General features: G+C 47.5%; 1 protein-coding gene across 1 annotated transcript in view; it reads left to right on the top strand.

Annotated features, from left to right (window-relative positions):
- The first annotated feature begins 5,753 nt into the window (after positions 1 to 5,753).
- Positions 5,754 to 18,428, top strand: part of KANK2 (KN motif and ankyrin repeat domains 2) — a 35,998-nt gene continuing 23,323 nt past the window's right edge. Inside the window, exons 1-5 of the mRNA XM_063119333.1 lie at positions 5,754 to 5,797; positions 11,290 to 11,408; positions 12,792 to 14,357; positions 17,193 to 17,315; positions 17,408 to 17,495. Coding sequence (XP_062975403.1) covers positions 11,372 to 11,408; positions 12,792 to 14,357; positions 17,193 to 17,315; positions 17,408 to 17,495 — 1,814 coding nt within the window. The 5' untranslated portion in view covers positions 5,754 to 5,797; positions 11,290 to 11,371. The remainder of the gene's footprint in view (positions 5,798 to 11,289; positions 11,409 to 12,791; positions 14,358 to 17,192; positions 17,316 to 17,407; positions 17,496 to 18,428) is intronic.

Below are 18,428 nucleotides of genomic sequence, written 5' to 3'. Positions count from 1 at the left end.
CTTCCACATATGGGGGGTGTTCTACCAGTTCTGGATGGGATTGCACTCATCCTGAAGGAGCAGGTTCATAGCTTAAGGTTCTTTTAGATACATCATTGTTACTTGACCTCGGTGGCACGGAGTGCCTTCTACAAACTCCGGTTGGTGGCCCAGCTATGCCCCTATCTGGACAGGGATAACCTGGCTTCAGTTGTCCATGCTCTGGTAACCTCCAAGTTAGATGACTGCAATGCACTCTATGTAGGGCTGCCTTTGAAGACGGTTCGGAAGCTGCAGCTCGTGCAAAATGCAGCAGCCAGATTGATTTCGGGAACCAGAAGGTTCGACCATATAACACCTGCTCTGGTCCGCTTGCACTGGCTGCCTGTATGTTTCCGAGCCCAATTCAAGGTGCTGGTTTTGACCTATAAAGCCTTACATGGCTTGGGACCACAATACCTGACGGAACGCCTCTCCCGACGTGAATATACCAGGTCACTACGTTCAATATCTAAGGTCCTCCTCTGGGTGCCTACTCCGAGAGAGGCTCGGAATGTGGCAACGAGGGACAGGGCCTTTTCGGTTGTGGCCCCCAGACTATGGAACGATCTCCCTGACGAGGCTCGCCTGGAGCCAACGCTGCTATCTTTCCGGCACCAGGTTAAGACTTTCCTCTTTGCCAAGGCATATGGCGGCACATCTTAATCACCCACATGTTTAGTTTTTTAACGGTTTTGAATGCTTTATGTGTATGTTCTGTGTTTTAGAATTTTAAATTTTGTATACTCGTTTTTATCTTAATTTTAGAATTTCTGTAAACCGCCCAGAGAGCGATGGCTATGGGGGCGGTATATAAGTGTAATAAATAAATAAATAAATATCCAAGGTTGAGCCTTGGCCTGGAAACCTTTCAGGGCTGAGTTCTGAATGATGAGCCAGTGAAGCCTGTCAGTTGCCTGGCTTTTGTGGAGGTAGAAGGTGAGCACTTATTTCACGAGGCAGAGTGGCTTTCTGGCTAGAGGCGATGCCCTAGAGCCAAGCTCTCCTTTGGGGAAATACTGTTCACACCTTCACTCAGCCCCTTTTCTTAAATTTATGATGATGATAATAATAACAACAACAATATATTTATTTGTTACCCGCCTCTCCCTCAAGGCGGGGTACAACACAAATGCAAACGCCATAAAATATAACTAATAAAAACATTTTAAACACATACATTATTAAAAGCAGCACATTATTAAAAAGGCATCCTAAAATTCAACTGTGTAGGCCTGCCAGAAGAGATCAGTCTTTATGGCTTTCTCAAATTCCGGAAGAATGTTAAGTTGATGAATCTCTCCCGGCAAGCCATTCCACAAACTGGGAGTGGCAGAAGGAAAGGTCCTCTGGGTAATGGTTGTCAGCCTTGTTTTTGTTGGCTGGAGTAAATTCTTCCCAGCGGACCTGAGTGTGTGGGGCAGATTGTATGGGAGAAGGCGATCCCGCAGGTAGCCTGGGCCCAGGTGATAACCAACACTTTATACTTCGCCCGGAAACTAATTGGCAGCCAATGAAGGGATTTTAAGACTGGTGTGATGTGGTCACTCCTAGGTGTACCGGTGACCAGCCTGGCTGCCATATTTTGAACTAGTTGAAGTTTCCAGACTAGGCACAAAGGTAGCCCTATGTAGAGCGCATTGCAGAAGTCGAGCCTCGAAGCTACCAGTGTGTGCGCTACTGAAGTTACCAGCGTCTGCGCTATAGTCTCTTCCTCCCCCAACCCCTTATTATTATTATTATTTATTAAACTTATATACCGCTCCCATAGCCAGGGCTCTCTGGGCGGTTTACAGAAATTCTAAAATTGAGGTAAAAACAAGTGTACAAAATTTTAAACTCTAAAACACACAACATACACACATAAAACATTAAAAACCAATTTAAAAACTAAACATGTGGGCAATTAGGATGTGCCGCCATATGCCTGGGCAAAGAGGAAAGTCTTAACCTGGCACCGGAAAGATAGCAGCGTTGGCGCCAGGTGAGCCTCATCAGGGAGATCATTCCACAGTCTGGGGGCCACCAACGAAAAGGCCCTATCCCTCGTTGCCACACTCCGAGCCTCTCTCGGAGTAGGCACCTGGAGGAGGACCTTAGATGTTGAACGTAGTGACCGGGTATATTCACGTTGGGAGAGGCGTTCCGTCAGGTATTGTGGTCCCAAGCCGTGTAAGCCTTTATACGTCAAAACCAGCACCTTGAATTGGGCTCGGAAACATACAGGCAGCCAGTGTAAGCGGACCTTACACACACACACATCCTGCCTTGGAATCAACTTTTTTCCAGAGTCTTCTGGAGCTCTGCCCAGCAGCGTATACAGGCCTCATCACCCTACCTACCATGTGAAATGCATGTCCTTCCTCCCAGCCATCTCTGCAGGTGGGTTTCCTTCAAGCCAACATCTCAAACTCAAGCCTTTTGCAAGAGCTCAAATGGCTGTTGATCTGGAGCAGCGTAGGTTTAGAAGCATGAAATCTGTAATCATGACTCAGTGTCGCTCGCCTGCATGCCTCAAACTTTCCAGAGTCCTGGCATGTCTGTATGTGACCCAACTACATGGAATTTTGCTGGGAGTTGCAGGTCTGCCTGGCTATAGCTCTGGAAAAACTTCACGCCTCTCTTGGCCTGTGTGGGAAGCAGCACCCTTTACCCCAGGCTACAGATGCTTTCCTGATATAATAATGATGGACTAAATATTCCTTCCCTGCCATGCTGCTGCAGTCGAGGGAGTGAGATTTGTTCACTATGTGCCTAAAGCTCAGGGTATTCCTCAGACTCTGCAAAGGAAACACTGGCAAAGCTAAGAGCTGTGACTGAATCTCCTCCTGTGTCTGGAAAGGTTATGATAGTCTAGCAATCACAGAAGGATGGTTATAGTCCGCGGGCTGTCTATACACTTTAAAAGCCTTGCTGTGCTGCGCAGTGCCACAACATCCACCTCACAGCCACTGCAGGGCTTTCTGCGAAGCTGCGAGTAAAAAACGGTGGGCACTTAGCCCAACTTCTTTGGCTGGAACAAGGTGAATACGGCCCTTCTGCCGACTAACCTCGCTCCAGTTTCGCTACGGGGGTGTTCTCTGGTTGAAGGTGACCTCTGATTGGTTACTGAAAGCCAGGATGAGGGTAGCGGGAGGGCAGTGGGTGGGCGGCTCCAGTACCCAGAAGGCTGCCGCTGGAAACCTCACACTCCCTCCTTGGAGTGGGGATTACCTAGCGCCACCCCGCAGGAGTGAAACCGCAGGGTTTAGGGGAAACACGGCACCAACATGGCAGCCCCCTGTATTTTGGATCCTTTGCTTGTCTTGGAGATGCCTCTATTGCATTTTCCTCTTCCAAATATGAGCTTCTGAAAAGAGACTCAAGCTCAGACACATTAGCCTTGTGATTTTTTTTTCTTTGTATCCTTTCCTGTTTGGAATATAAACCTCTTATGTCTGAAGGGCAAATTCAACGTATTTTTGTTGTTGTTGCTTGTGAAAAGGTGAATTTAAAGTAATTTATACAAATAGAGGTCATCAATCTGTTACATATTTATTTATTTATTTGTTTGTTACATTTATCTACCGCCCCATAGCTGAAGCTCTCTGGGCGGTTTACAAAAGTTTTAAACAGTAAACATTAAAAGTATACAAAATTTAAAACATAAGAACAACAGTATAAAAACAACAGTATCCATTTAAAAACAACAGTTCTGGGGGTCTGTTAAAAAACAAACTTAGTGTTGTTTAATGGTGTTAAATGCCTGAGAGAAGAGGAAAGTCTTGACCTGGCGCCTGAATGATAACAGTGTTGGTGCCAGGCGAGCCTCATCGGGGAGATCATTCCACAGTCGGGGGACCACCACTGAAAAGGCTCTCTCCCTTGTTGCCATCCTCCGAGCTTCCCTCGGAGTAGGCACTCGGAAGAGGACCTTAGATGTTGAGCGCAGTGTATGGGTAGGTTCATGTCAGGAGAGGCGTTCCATCAGGTATTGCGGTCCCAAGCCATGTAGGGCTTTATAGGTTAAAACCAGCACCTTGAATTGGGCTTGGAAACGTATAGCCAGCCAGTGCAAGTGGGCCAGAATTGGTGACCAGGCAGGACTCCATTGGAGGAAAGTGGCATATCAGCCCTTGCTGTCCCCCTTTCTATTTCATAGATAGATTTATATACCACTCCATATCTAAACAGATACACACACGTGTGAGATCCATTTGTTACTTGTATTTTATTTTCCAAAATGTTTTGTTATGCACCTGATCCTCAGAACCTGCCTGACTATCCGGCAGTGAGTAAAACTAATCTAATTAGGTATGCATAACTCTTCTGAACACCATCTTAAGACCATTGTAAATCGTAGACTTCTTATTGCTCTGTGCCATGGCTCCTAAGCCATGGGGTTCCAGAAGGCTCTATCTTATCCCCTATGCTGTTTAACATATACATGAAGCCGCTGGGGGAGGTTATCTGGAGATGTGGACTGAGGTGTCATCAATATGCAGATGATACCCAGCTCTACCTTTCCTTTTCATCAAACCCAGGTGAGGCAGTGGCTGTTCTGAACCAGTGCCTGGGCACGGTAATGGACTGGATGAAGGCTAACAAACTGAGACTCAATCCAGACAAGACAGAGGTACTGTTAGCGGGTGGTTCATCTGTTGGGCGAGGTGATGTTTGTCCTGTCCCGGACGGGGTTGCACTCTCCCTAAAGGATCGGGTCCGTAGTTTGGGGGTGCTCTTGGATCCAGAACTGTCACTTGAGGCACAGGTGAACTCAGTGGTAACTGCGCCCTTATCTGGACAGAGATAGCCTAGCTACAGTTATCCATGCTCTGATAACCTCTCGTTTGGATTACTGCAATGTGTTATATGTGGGGCTGCCTTTGAAAATGGTCCGGAAACTTCAACTGGTACAAAACAGGGCAGCACGGTTACTAACAGGGACTGGCCGATGAGACCACATCCCGCCAGTCCTTTTCCAGCTTCATTGGCTGCCAGTCCAGGTCCGAGCCCAATTCAAAGTGCTGGTATTGACATTTAAAGCCCTAAACGGCTTGGTGCCAGGCTATCTGAAGGAACACCTCCTCCCGTATGTACCTGCCCAGACCCTAAGGTCATCCTCAGGGGTCCTTCTCTGCGAGCCCCTGCCAAAGGAAGTGAGGCAGGTGGCTACCAGGAGGAGGGCCTTTTCTGCTGTGGCACCCCGGCTGTGGAATGAGCTCTCTAAGGAGGTTCACTTGGCACCTACGTTATATGCTTTTAGATGCCAGGTGAAGACCTTTTTATTTTCCCAGCATTTTAACAGTCTATAAATAAATTTTAACTTGGTGTTTTAAGTTTGTAATTTTGCATTGCTGCTGTTTTTATCTGGTGGAGCTTTTGTATTGTATTTTATATTATGGTTTTATACTGTTGTTTTATACTTTGAATGTTTTTAATTTTTGTGAACCGCCCAGAGAGCTCTGGCTATTGGGCGGTATAGAAATGTAATTAATAAATAATAATAAATAAATAAATAGACACTGGGGCAACAATATAATACTCAGCTTTTTCAACCACCTTCCCCATTTTGTCCAATCTCCAACCTGATGAAGAGTTCTGAGAACTTGAATGCTTGCTTACAATTTTGTGACGTTTTCATTGATCCTAATAAAGGTTTGCTGCTCTATGATAAGCGGGAAATGAGTATTCTCAGGGATGGGCTGTATTAAAAATAACAAACCCATGGTCATCTAAGCTCAGATTGACTCAACCACTGACTCTGAAATGTCTTTGATGTGGTAGCATAACCAAGCAGGTAGCACGTGACTTCCTTCTTCCTAATTCTCAGCCTCGGGGACTCTGTTTGCTTTGCTCATTTGCCTCCTGCTTGCTTCTTTTCCCTTTTCCTTCCAGGAAGTCTCATTTTGCAAAGAAGCCTAAAGGGCTCTTTCAGACAGGGTCTGTCCCGGTTCCTGTCATTGGGTGTGCTGTCTTGACTGTATGCCACACGTCTCTCTGACCCTCCCCGCCTGGCTCAGTTTACACACACTGGGCTCCTAGCAGCCAAGAAGCAAGAGGATCTGTGGGCTGGGGGAGGTGGGGAGCACGGGCCCTCTGATTGGAGGTGAGGCATGAAGGGTTGTCAAAAGATTTCCCAGGTGCAAATCTTCGCATCTGGACAGGCATCTTGCTGGCATAGACCAAAAGGCGTGGCTGTGATGTAATGGCTGGCGGCATCCCAAATAATTTTTTCACAGCCCGCTAACCCCCACCCGGGGAGACTCAGAGCATTTCTACCAGCCTCAGAAACTAAAAGAAGGCATAGATCACAGGTGTCTTTAGTTCAAAGGGTTGCCGTCATTACCCGGCAGTGATAGGTCAGCGGGAGTTCTTGCAGTAAGACTTTGAGACTTGGAGCAGCACAGCACAGTCCACTCTTCCTCTCGCTCCGCTTCCCAATTTAAAGATGTGTGGGATCTCTTGTCTCTCAGCGTTGGATTTGTGGTGCAGGCTGTTTTTACCCAGTGTGAATGAAATGAGTCAGCTGCTGCTTACCAAGGAAAACGGTTGACTCAGAACATTGGGCCCGTTTACATGACCACCTCGCACCGTGGGCGGCTTCTTTTGTCTTCTGTTTAACCAGCATGTGCTGATTTTCAGCTGTGTGCTGAAGCAGGCTTGAGCATGGGAGTTAAAAACAGCAGCTGCAGTCTAGTGAAAAATCTGATATATGCCAAGTTCTGTGCATGCTGGCTGGCACTCACACAACGGCCTCAGTCCATGGCAGTGTGGTTAAAAATCAGCATTGGCTTTTTTGCATGGAACAGCCTCTCATGCCTGTCAGAATTGGATGTCCTAAGTGCCCATTTTGAACTGGTAGGTTTAACCCTGGATTACACCCTTGTTCATTTACTTATTTATTTATTTATTTATTACATGTTTATACTGCCCAATAGCCGAAGCTCTCTGGGCGGTTCACAAAAATAAAACCATAATAAAACAACCAACATGTTAAAAGCACAATTAAAAAATACAATATAAAAAGTACAACCAGGATAAAACCACGCAGCAAAATTGGTATAAGATTAAAATACAGAGTTAGAACAGTAAGATTTAAATTTAAGTTTAAATCAAGTGTTAAAATACTGAGAGAATAAAAAGGTCCATCTGGCGACGAAAGCAGTACAGTGTAGGCGCCAAGCGGACCTCTCTAGGTAGCTCATTCCACAACTGGGGTGCCACAGCGAAGAAAGCCCTCCTTCTAGTAGCCACCTGCCTCACTTCCTTTGGCAGGGGCTCACAGAGAAGGGCCCTTGTAGATGATCTTAAGGTCCGGGCAGGTACATATGGATATGGGAGGAGGCGTTCCTTCAAATAACCTGGCCCCAAACCGTTTAGGGCTTTAAATGTCAATACCAGCACGTTGAATCGGGCCCGGACCTGGACTGGCAGCCAATGAAGTTGTAAAAGGACTGGCGTAATGTGATCTCGCCAGCCAGTCCCTGTTAGTAAACGGGCTGCCCTGTTTTGTACCAGCTGAAGCTTCCGGACCGTTTTCAAAGGCAGCCCCACATATAACACATTGCAGTAATCCAAACGAGAGGTTATCAGAGCATGGATAACTGTAGCTAGGCTATCTCTGTCCAGATAAGGGTTCCATCAATCTTAATAGTAACATTTTAATGACTATTTTATGTCTACTTTGGCTGCCTCCAGCCCTGGCAAAGTTGTTGAAGTAAATAAATTAGGCCCATTTAACTTTAGCATCCAAGCAGCTGCATGGCTTGTCTTTCACCAGTATTTAAGAGGAAAACTAAAAATCTATCCAAGCCTGTGTAGGCCTCAAACTGTGTAGGCCATTTTGAAAAAAGGCCCCAAACCCAAACAAGTTTTAAGGATATGGCCATTGTTGTTGTTGTTATAGGTTTTTTTTAAGGCTTTGAGCTGGGAGTATTTTATACTCTTTCTGAATGCTTGTTTGCTTGTTTGTTGTACTAGATTTTTCTGTACTTGTCAACTGCTTCATTTGTTCAGGGGTAGCATTGTGCTGAATGTGTTAGTATAGATATGAGAAAGGTGATGAGGAAAGAGTGTTAAATGTTAGGCGAGGTGAGACTATGGTCATCCAGTGAAGGATTTGCAGTCAGAAAAGATATTTGAGGGAAGAGGCGATTGTATCACACAGAGTATAGCAAAAGCTTCAGAGTACTGCAAAAGCTACAAAAGTAGGAATGAGTGAAGTTAATTTCAGATACACTGAATATCTCACTTGTTCCTTATTCCATTGATTTTAACACTAAGATGTTATGTAGAACATGTCCCCAACCCCCGGGCCGCGCAGGTGAGCTGCTTTCACCCCCGCCCCAGCGTACCTGGGTGCGGGGCGCCATCTCGCCTGCCCAGCCAAAGCGAAGCCAGGATGCTGGAGTGGGGGTGGGGCGGGGGGCTTCCCAAAACCATCCCCTCAAACCCCCCATCCCCGGTCCGTGGACAAATTGTCTTCCACGAAACCAGTCCCTGGTGCCAAAAGGGTTGGGGACCGCTGATGTAGAACAGATTTGTCTTAATTGTGTGCTGTGAAATCAGATTGTGACCAAGGCCATGTTTGGGTGGGCACACCCCCTTGGGGGCTGGACATGTTGGTGGGCATGACCCCATTTTGTCCTCCTTTTTGGTTTCCAAAATATGGTCACCCTAACAGAGGGGGCAATTAATTGCAGGGAATGAATATTTTGGAGGATGGACCTGTGGGGGTCTGGGAGGGAAGGAAATGAATGAAAGGGAAATTAATCGAAGAGGCCGTACAGATTCCTTTGGGAGCGGACAATGTAACAGATGTGTGGTTTGGCTCTAGCAGCGTTTGGGATTCAGAACATGACAATTCGGTTTAGTTATCATGGCTAAAAGTGATGCGGGATCTTTCCCCCATTTGAATTGTGTCATCCTTTTAAAAAGCCATCCAAGGTTGCCGCCATACCCTGTTAAGTCAGCCTTCCACAACCTGGTGCCCTCCAGATGTCTTGAGTGACAGCTTCCAGCATTCCTGGCCATATTGGCTGGGGATCATGGGAACTGTAATCTGACACATCTGGAGCATGCCAGGTTGGGGAAGGCTGATCTAAATTAGTCCTGCAGCTCCGCAGGGTTTAGCCTCAGAAGTGGCCTGGGCCGGGACAGCCCTAAGGTATGCAAAGTAAGTTACTCTGAAGAGATTTTAAACATGTACAGAGTGGCTTTCCTTTCCATACCAGGGGTTAGGTCTTCCAGGCCCAGCGGATGTGACATACAAGGCAGGCTTGAGGCCCAACACACACACATCCCTGCTGTTTTAAGAGATTCACCGCTGGCCCATTGCCTGCAGTTGAAGTGACGGCGCCTCCCGCTCCAGGCCTCAACTCTTCCGTACTCATTTTGCGGCGTTCCCCTTTGACACAGGAATTCTGACTGGAAAGGCTCCTGCATTGTTGCTCTCTGCCAGGCCTTGGCTGGAGTTGCTGAGGGAGTGGGGTGGCGGGAAGAGGCCAAGGCAGCAGGACCGTCTGGTGCGCTGAGGCTTTGGCAGCGGGAGCAGCGGGAGAAAGCACAAGACTATTTGCTGACCCAGCGCCGGGGCTGGGCTGGGGGATTTTTGGAAATGGGGGGACGGAGGGGAGAGGACACAGGAAGTGTCCTCCCCCCACCGCCTTCCTTGTGGCTGTGCTTTGCAGCCAGAGAATGTGAGATCAGAAATGAGAAAATGGATAAGGAGGCGAGGAATTTTCATGGCTTGCCGTGATTTTCCCACAAATGTAAGAATACGGGAGAGATGCAGACCAAGGCTTGGCTGGTCAGTCCCTTCAGCCCGCCTCTTGCTCCTCTCCTCCAGTTCCATGGGCTCCTTGCCCTATTGCGATCCCCGTGGCCCGGTTTTCGCACCTCCACAGCTCTCACAAGTCTCTGCCCTCCTTCCCAACAATATGTAATATTTGCCAACTATATAGTGTGTGTGTGTGTGTGTGTGTGTGCGCGTGTGTGTAGGGTTTCCCTCTGTGTTTCAGCTACATTATCATGGAAATCCTAAACGTGGCATTTTAAGGGTGGCCCTATAGTTCACTAGGCGGAGTGAACCAGTCAGATGCTGGTGTGTAGGGTGACAATGTGTGGGGTGGCAACCAATTCCCTCTGTTGCGTCGTTTGGCTTGGCTTATGCCTCCTAAGCAAGCCTGCTTCCCTCAGGTGTGGTGGAGGACATCGTTCCATCCCCGGTGAAATAAGATGTGATTACCAGTCCACTTTGCTTCTGTATGTGGAATGGGAGAGTATTGTCCTGTCCTTCACCTCCGGCACTAAAAGGGCTGGCAGTTTATGGCTGAGGGTCAAGCTACATGTGACGCTAAACATGCCTTTGAACCCTGTGTTTAGGGTTTTCCATTGCTTTCTTTAATTACCAGCAACTGTGGGAGCCTCTAAACCAGATCCAGACTGTAGTATATGGGAGAAGAGTTTACCCATTCCTCCCTGTGCTGTTTTCCTACTGAAAATCCCCCCCCCCTGCTAGCTGTCAGTTGCTCCCAAAGTTACTTATAGTAGTGAATAACACCTTGATGTGGTATCTATTTGGAAGAAAAGTTTGGTGAGGCTGCTGACCTGAACATGTGGCCGCTGATGTGGGTATCACCACCCTTTACATTCTCTTCCATATATATATACAAAAATAAACCTTTTGCCAGGTGGTATCTAACACCTAAGAGGCAATAGGCCAGTTCACACAACATGACAGCCCACTATTTAAACCCTGATGAGCCATGGCGCATGCCAACCGCCATTTTGAATATTAGATGGGGCGTGTGTGTCCATGTCAGAATATGCTTCACATATCAATTTCTGCAGCTCCAAGATGACCATTGGCATGTATTGCTCTTTATTTCACTTCTATTTAATTCACACTGCAGCGTTACCATCTTTGCAACGTGGTTTTTAAAATTTTCTTTCTGACTGTATTCCAATTTATTAGTGTTGCGTTTTGTTGTTGGTTTTGAGCTCTAACCTATATATCTGAGACCAGCTGTTTCATGGTAAGGTCTGTTTTTAGCACAAGATGGGCATGGATTAAATGCTTGGTAGTGATAACTAAACACAAACAGTGCTATAGGAACTGATTAACTAGGCCACGCGGCAATTGGTCTAGCATCTATAATACTGTCAAAACTTTGCCCATTAGCCATTCCCAAGAACATTTGATGCAGCAAGCAGACTGATAGCCCTTTGTTCTGGTCTGGCTGACTTAAGCAAGTGTAGATTTGAACGGTATCTGTGTCTCTCTTGCAGGCTGTGTGGGTTTGCTCCGTCTTCTGAGAAGGCTTCTTTGCCACTTTGGATGAACCCATTGAATTTGGACCACGATTAAAGAATGGCTCAGGTTCTGCACATGGAGACGGCTTTCCCAGGTGTGTGGGTGTGTTGAACAGATAACAACAGCATGAGGCATCAGAGGTGCTTCTAGATGGAAGGTTTCCAGCACTAACCACCACAAGGCATTGTGCAACAATTCTGTCTTTTCTTCCTGAACGGGCTTTCCATTGTAAGAAAAAGACTGGAGAAACGGAGGAGAAACACAGGAGGATTATGAATGGAAGACAATAACATCTGGACCTCATATAAAATTCTGTGGACTGGGCTGGGCAATGGCACCATAAGTGTGTCATCTGGAAGCACCGTGGGCATGATGGGTGTGCTAGAAGCCAGTCCTTGTGTACCGGTGCCAGCTCTGCTGTCTTGGATCAAGCTGCTGCACATCAGCCCTAGACAGTTCTGGAGGTTCATTTCTTGGATTTGGTACAAAATCCAAGGTTCAGGGTTTGGTAGGAAGTAGAATGAGACCAGGACTCCTGGGCTTTATTCCAGGAGCATTGTATAAATACTACTTTTTTGCCTGGTGCATGTAAAATCCAGGTGAGATGTAGTGATGTAACACAGTGCCTACATAATGTAGGAAGAATTGCCTTACTGGATCAGACCAAGGTCTGCCTACATGCTTCCTCTAACAGTTGTCAGCCAGATGCCCAAGTTCAGAAACTCACAAGCAGAGCATGCTGGTGATGGCTGTCCCCTGTGGTTGTTTATCTTCGGCACCTGGGATTCAGGTCTACTGAGTCTGAATAGATATCTTGCCTCTGCAGCAGTGTCAATGTACACATACAGCATCTTGCACACACATAACAATTTTAAAATTTCTTTTTTAGGTTTGTAACTTGCTAGATTTCAAATATTCCATGATTTATTCCACTCTTGGAAGATCCCACATGAAGGCAATTCCACAATAAAAGCAAGAGAACCCAGTGGGTCATGGGGCGTTTTGGATGTCCTATTATGACACTTAATATGGCTGCAGAGAGATTGAGGCATCAAACTAAACTTCTCAGCATGCAAAATAATAATAATAATAATAATAATAATAATAATAATAATAATAATAATAATAATAATAATAATAGCGGTTTGCTGATTTCCCAAGTAAGCAGAGAAAATGAAGGGGTACAATCTTCATAACTTCCCCAGTTGCTGGGTGTAAGAGTTCTGCTTCATTCAGTTGAACTTAATCCCCCATATTATTGGAAAAGCCTCTGTGATGTCATTGAATGATCATAAACATTCCAATTACTTTGAAGTTAAACTGTCCACACACTGGACTGGGGACAAATGGGTCTGGTTGTATAAGTACATCCACACAGTTTGAGATCTTAGGTTGCCATGATCTGAAAAGATTCAACATGATTATTACGTCGGGATATGATGTTTTAAGCTGCTCTCTTTTCCTCTGTGCTCCACAGGGAAGGCCAATCCCACCTCTGCTGCAGCCTTCCATGGGAAGGAGCAAGATTTGTCCTATTCAGTGGAGACCCCCTATGGCTACCGCCTGGACCTGGACTTTCTCAAGTATGTGGATGACATTGAGAAGGGCCACACAATTAAGCGCATTCCAGTCCACCGTCGACCACGCTACAGCTCACTGCCACGGGGCTATGGCTACACTGGGTCATGGTGGACCTCTACTGAATCCCTTTGCTCCAACGCCAGCATGGACAGTCGCCATTCCTCCTATTCTTATTGTGGACGCAGCTTCTACCCACAGTACACCAACACCACGCCGAGCAACTTCAATGCCCGGGTGGAGAAAACGTTGCTGGATGCCAGAAAAAAGCTAGAGGACCAGGCAGACTCAGGAGATGGGGAAAGGCCCAGGGCAACGGGCCTCGGAAGTCTCCATAGCAGCGTATCTGGCTCAACCAGCTCGTTGGTGGGAAGCCAGTGCCTCTCTCGTCAGACTTCTTACAATGGCTCGCAGCAAGGCGCTCCTGGACAATTCACACCAGTTGGTTCTGGGTTGTCCACCCCAGTCTCACCCACCCCAGGGCACCTCCAGCATGTTCGGGAGCAGATGGCTGTGGCCTTGAAGAAGTTGCGCCAGTTGGAAGAGCAGGTCAAGATGATCCCAGTGCTTCAGGTGAAAATCTCCGTGTTGCAGGAGGAGAAGCGGCAACTTAGTGTCCAGCTCAAAAGCCAGAAATTCTTGGGACATCCGGGGGGTTTTAGCAAGGGAAAATCCAGGGGGGAGCTCTACATAGACATCCCTGAGGAGGGGGCAGGAGGAAATGCAGAAGAGGGCAGTACGAAGCTTGACACAGGGGGCAGGCTGGACAAGAAGGAAGTGAGATCGGTGGGTGTGGGCATGTCAGCTGAAGATGGAGAGTTGAGTGGGGAGGTGGGGAGGTGTGATGTAGGGGTGGCAGTCAGGGAGGAGGAGTTGGGGTTGCCTTCCCCAGAGGAAGAACGGCAGCGCCAAGCTGTTCAGGCCTTGTCCACCAAGATTGCCGTACTAGAGACACAGCTGAAAAGGGCACTCCAAGAACTCCAGGTGGCCCACCAGAAACTGGAGGGTCAAGGCAGGGTGCAGGAGGACAAAGAAACATCCACAAGCGATGGTGGCCTGAGAGAATGGGGTGTAGGGGGAGAAGGTTCAGAGCAATGGTGTAATGGGAGCACTCAGGGGCACCCGGATGCCCCCATTCGGGTAGATACAGTCAAGGTTGTCCAAGTGGAAAGGGAACCAGAGATTGTAGCCAGCACGGCCACAGGGTTGGATCACAGGCCACAGAGGGCACAAACCCTGGAGAACAAGGAGCCATATGCCAGCCTCAAAGCTTTGGCAAGCAAAGATTCAGGGTCTGAGGAAGCAAAGATGCCACTCTATGCCACATATCGTAGCGATGAGGTGATGGAGACCACTTTTCCGGTTCATGCCGGTCCGGTGACCACAGCTACCACCTTCCACTCTGTGAAAAAGATCAGCATCGTCGGCACTGAGGAGGTTGGAAACGGAAAGCAAGAAACAACTGGTAAGGGACAGGGTACCTATCGTTCAGTCTGCTTTGAGGGGAGGAGGAGAACACCTCCTCCCCCTCCCAGAAGAGTATTTGGCACATCTTCTTACAAACGCAGCCAGTGCTCAAACTACGATGGCCCTCTGTTTAGAGCGGGGGTTGGGAACCCAATTCAGTCTTGTGGGCTGCACACCATCTGTGGGTGGGGCCAAAGGCAAAATCATAGAATCACAGAATGGCAGAGTTGGAAGGGGCCTACAAGGCCATCGAGTCCAACCCCCTGCTCAATGCAGGAATCCACCCTAAAGCATCCCTGACAGATGGTTGTCCAGCTGCCTCTTGAATGACTCTAGTGTGGGAGAGCCCACAACTTCCCTAGGTAACTGGTTCCATTGTCGTACTGCTCTAACAGTCAGGAAGTTTTTCCTGATGTCCAGCTGGAATCTGGCTTCCTTTAACTTGAGCCCATTATTCCGTGTCCTGCACTTTCGGAGGATCGAGAAGAGATCCTGGCCCTCCTCTGTGTGACAACCTTTTAAGTATTTGAAGAGTGCTGTCATGTCTCCCCTCAACATTCTCTTCTCCAGGCTAAACATGCCCAGTTCTTTCAGTCTCACCTCATAGGACTTTGTTTCCAGACCCCTGATCATCCTGGTTGCCCTCTTCTAGACACGCTCCAGCTTGTCTGCATCCTTCTTGAATTGTGGAGCCCAGAACTGGACGCAGTACTCTAGATGAGGCCTAACCAGGGCCGAATAGAGAAGAACCAGTACCTCACGTGATTTGGAAGCTATACTTCTATTAATGCAGCCCCAAATAGCATTTGCCTTTCTTGCAGCCACATCACACTGTTGGCTCATATTCAGCTTGTGATCTACAACGATTCCAAGATCCTTCTCGTTTGTAGTATTGCTGAGCCAAGTATCCCCCATCTTGTAACTCTGCATTTGGTTTCTATTTCCTAGATGTAGAACTTGGGGTGGGGGCAAATGTTATTACCAATTTTTTTTTTTGAATTTTAACAATTTTATTATTTTCTACAGAAATTGTGTTATTACCAATTTTAAGCCTATTCAACTAAGGAGGACAAGTCTGAATCACTTAGTAGCCAGACTGAAGCTCTTAGGAGCACTTTTCAAATAACATCCTAAATACCAAGCCTCTGCATGTCTACTCACAACTAAGCAGAACAAAACTCTGCAGGACAGTCCTCAGAAGTAAGCTGAACAGAATCACTGAGCAGCTTTCTCTCTAGCCCTTGCCCTTTCTCACCTTCAAGAAAAAGCTCTTATCTCCATGAGGAGCTGATCAGAGATAAGAGCTTTCCCCCTGTTGCACAGTGACAAAGCCTCCCTTTCTTATTGTGCAGCATGGAAAATCTCTCTTCTGCGATCAGCTGCTGATTAGAGACAGCTTTTCCTTGTTGGGAGAGGGGGCGGGACCTGGGGGGAATGCTGGTGGGCCTGATATCTATCCCATGGGTTGGAGGTTCCCTATGCCTGGTTTAGAGTTTTCCTACCACTCCCCCCATTTGATGTGTCCAAGGTAAGTAATAATGCAAGAAAAATAAAGGACTACGAATAAGGAGTTTTCCAGTCACTTACACATCAGATATGCAGTTGCCCAAGATCCAACTCTTGTATTTAAAGACTTTTGTATATCTAAGATGTTGATTTTTACCAGCTGTTTATAGCAGGAGCAAGGGAAAGAGAAGCTCTGAAAATAGACTGTGAAGTTCCCAGGGTGAGATCAAAAGTTCTGGAACGAAAAGTTTATTGGCAGCTGCAGTTACGAGCCAGCTTTGCCACAAAGAATATGTGGGGAGGAGGGAAGAGCCCTCATAGGCCAGGAGCCAACCTGACCTCCAGATCCCTGGGGAGCCCAAGAGAAGGCAACGTTCCCTCTCGAGGCTTCTCCGCTGTATTAGATGTGTTGTGAGCTTTACGTATGAAGACCACATCAGAAGCTCCTATATGGGCTGGAAGTGAACTCCTAGCCACTTTGGGACGGGCTAGCTGGAGCTTGGGGCCCGGACATGGGCAGTTTGAGTGTAATACAGCCTTCTGCAATCTGGAGCCCTCCATTTGTTTTGGAGTTTAAAAATCCCATCAGTCCCAACCATGACCAACGGTCAGAGATATTGGGAGTTGCAGCCCAAAACATCTGGAGGGTACCACCTTGGGAAAGACTGGTATAGGACCTCATGCACCCTTAGAAATGGGTGGGGGGCACCTGCGGCTCTCCAAATGTTGGGTGACACCTCTCATCCTCCCTGGCCATTGGCCAGGCTGGCTGGCTGGGAGTGCTGGGAGTTTGGGCCCAGTGACATCTGGAGGGGCACAGGTTCCCCACCCCAGTTTAGAAGTGGGATTCTCTTGTTTCTTTTCAGCGGCCACAGGAAGCAGGATGGAGCAGAGAGGAGAATCCAGCTGTATGAATTCTGGGGGGGGTTGAATGGAAGAAATCCTGAAAGTTGCAGATGTGTAGGGCCGTTCCACATATTGCCATTGCGCATGTAGTTACTGCTTCCATGTGGCTGAGTCCTTTGCTGCATCGATACTTCTGTACACGAGGCATGGAGCAGGTAGATGGGGAGAACAATGCTTGCATATTCTCCTCACTCTAACTGAACCAGTTCCATAATAGATCCTCCTATGTACTTTCTATTACTGTAATTGTGGAAGGCTGTGGGATGGGGGCGAGGGGAGAGCTTCGTCTTTACTGCAGAAGAAAGTCTTCAAGGTAGAGCAAGAGGCCAGCCCTTGCGTTGTACAGGAGCCACATGGCCGGTAAAGTCTCGGAGAAGCCTGAGGAGCCTATGCTGATACTGTGGCCTCTCTCCTCTTCCAGAGCCCCACGGGTCATTAGAGAGAAATGAGCACTCTGTTACAGACCCCCTCCAGGCAGAGCAAATGGCCCCCTGCCTGTCCCAGGAGCCTAAACTAGATGCACCAAGTGAGGGAGAAGACCAAGGTAAGAAGTGTGGGGTGGAGAGGGGTGCCGCGCGGGATGCTGTGTGGAGCCACCCTCTGACTGACCACTGACCACAGCTTCACTCACGGCAGGGATCCGGTCCATCATGAAGAAGAAGGAGGAACCTACAGAGATTCTGGCCAGCAAGAAGAGCCTCCAGTTTGTGGGCGTCAATGGCGGGTACAGTGAATCCTTCATTCCAGGATGGCAATCGAGCAGGGGGCTTCCTCAGTTCCCTGAAGGGAGCACGGCCTCCAGCTTCATCCAGGCAGCAGGAGCAGCTTCCCATGGTCCTGGTTGCCTCACTTAGCCTTATTTATTTATTTGTTTATTTATTTATTACATTTTTATACCGCCCAATAGCTGAAGTTTTCTGGGCGGTTCACATATATTTGCAGAGTAGGAAAGCAGTGTCACTCCCCTCCCCCTGTCCTCAAGCCTGTGGCTACATGGTTTTATAAGCTTTTGCACAACAGTTGAGTTGTGATCCATCACTGGGATTGTGCCTCCCTCGCTGATACCACTGATGCCAAATAATAATAATAATAATAATAATAATAATAATAATAATAATAATAATAATTTTATTTATTTATTTCTTATCCGCCTCTCAAGGCGGGGAACAACATTAGAACAGGAATCAATACATCTTAAAAATTCTTGATTTAACATTGATCTGGATAGGCCTGCCGGAAAAGGCTAGTCTTTAAAGCTGCCTTAAAATCACACAGAGAGTTAATTTTACGAATCTTCTCCGGCAGGCCGTTCCGCAATCTGGGGGCGACAGAAGAAAAGGTCCTCTGGGAAACTGATGTCAGCCTTGTTTTAGCTGACTGAAGTAAGTTCACCCCAGAGAACCTGAGTGTGCGGGGAGGACTGTATGGGAGAAGGCGATCCCGCAGGTAATTGCACCAGCAAGAATCTTCCGAGTCCCTGTGTGGCTTGCAAGGATCCCCAAATCAGTGCACCCACCTGGCATCTGCAAAATCTTCCGCCCGGAAGTGCTTCAGTAGCACAGATCAAGAAGTGAGCCAGGATTCCCTAATCTCCTCTCTGCTGTGGGAGCGGATTCTAGGACAGGTCTCCTTCTCACTCCCTGCTTTTGCCCCTTCC

Source organism: Elgaria multicarinata, chromosome 3, assembly GCF_023053635.1.
Source record: "Elgaria multicarinata webbii isolate HBS135686 ecotype San Diego chromosome 3, rElgMul1.1.pri, whole genome shotgun sequence".
In the NCBI taxonomy this organism is placed as follows: Eukaryota; Metazoa; Chordata; class Lepidosauria; order Squamata; family Anguidae; genus Elgaria; species Elgaria multicarinata.
This window is presented reverse-complemented; position numbering and strand designations above follow the sequence as displayed.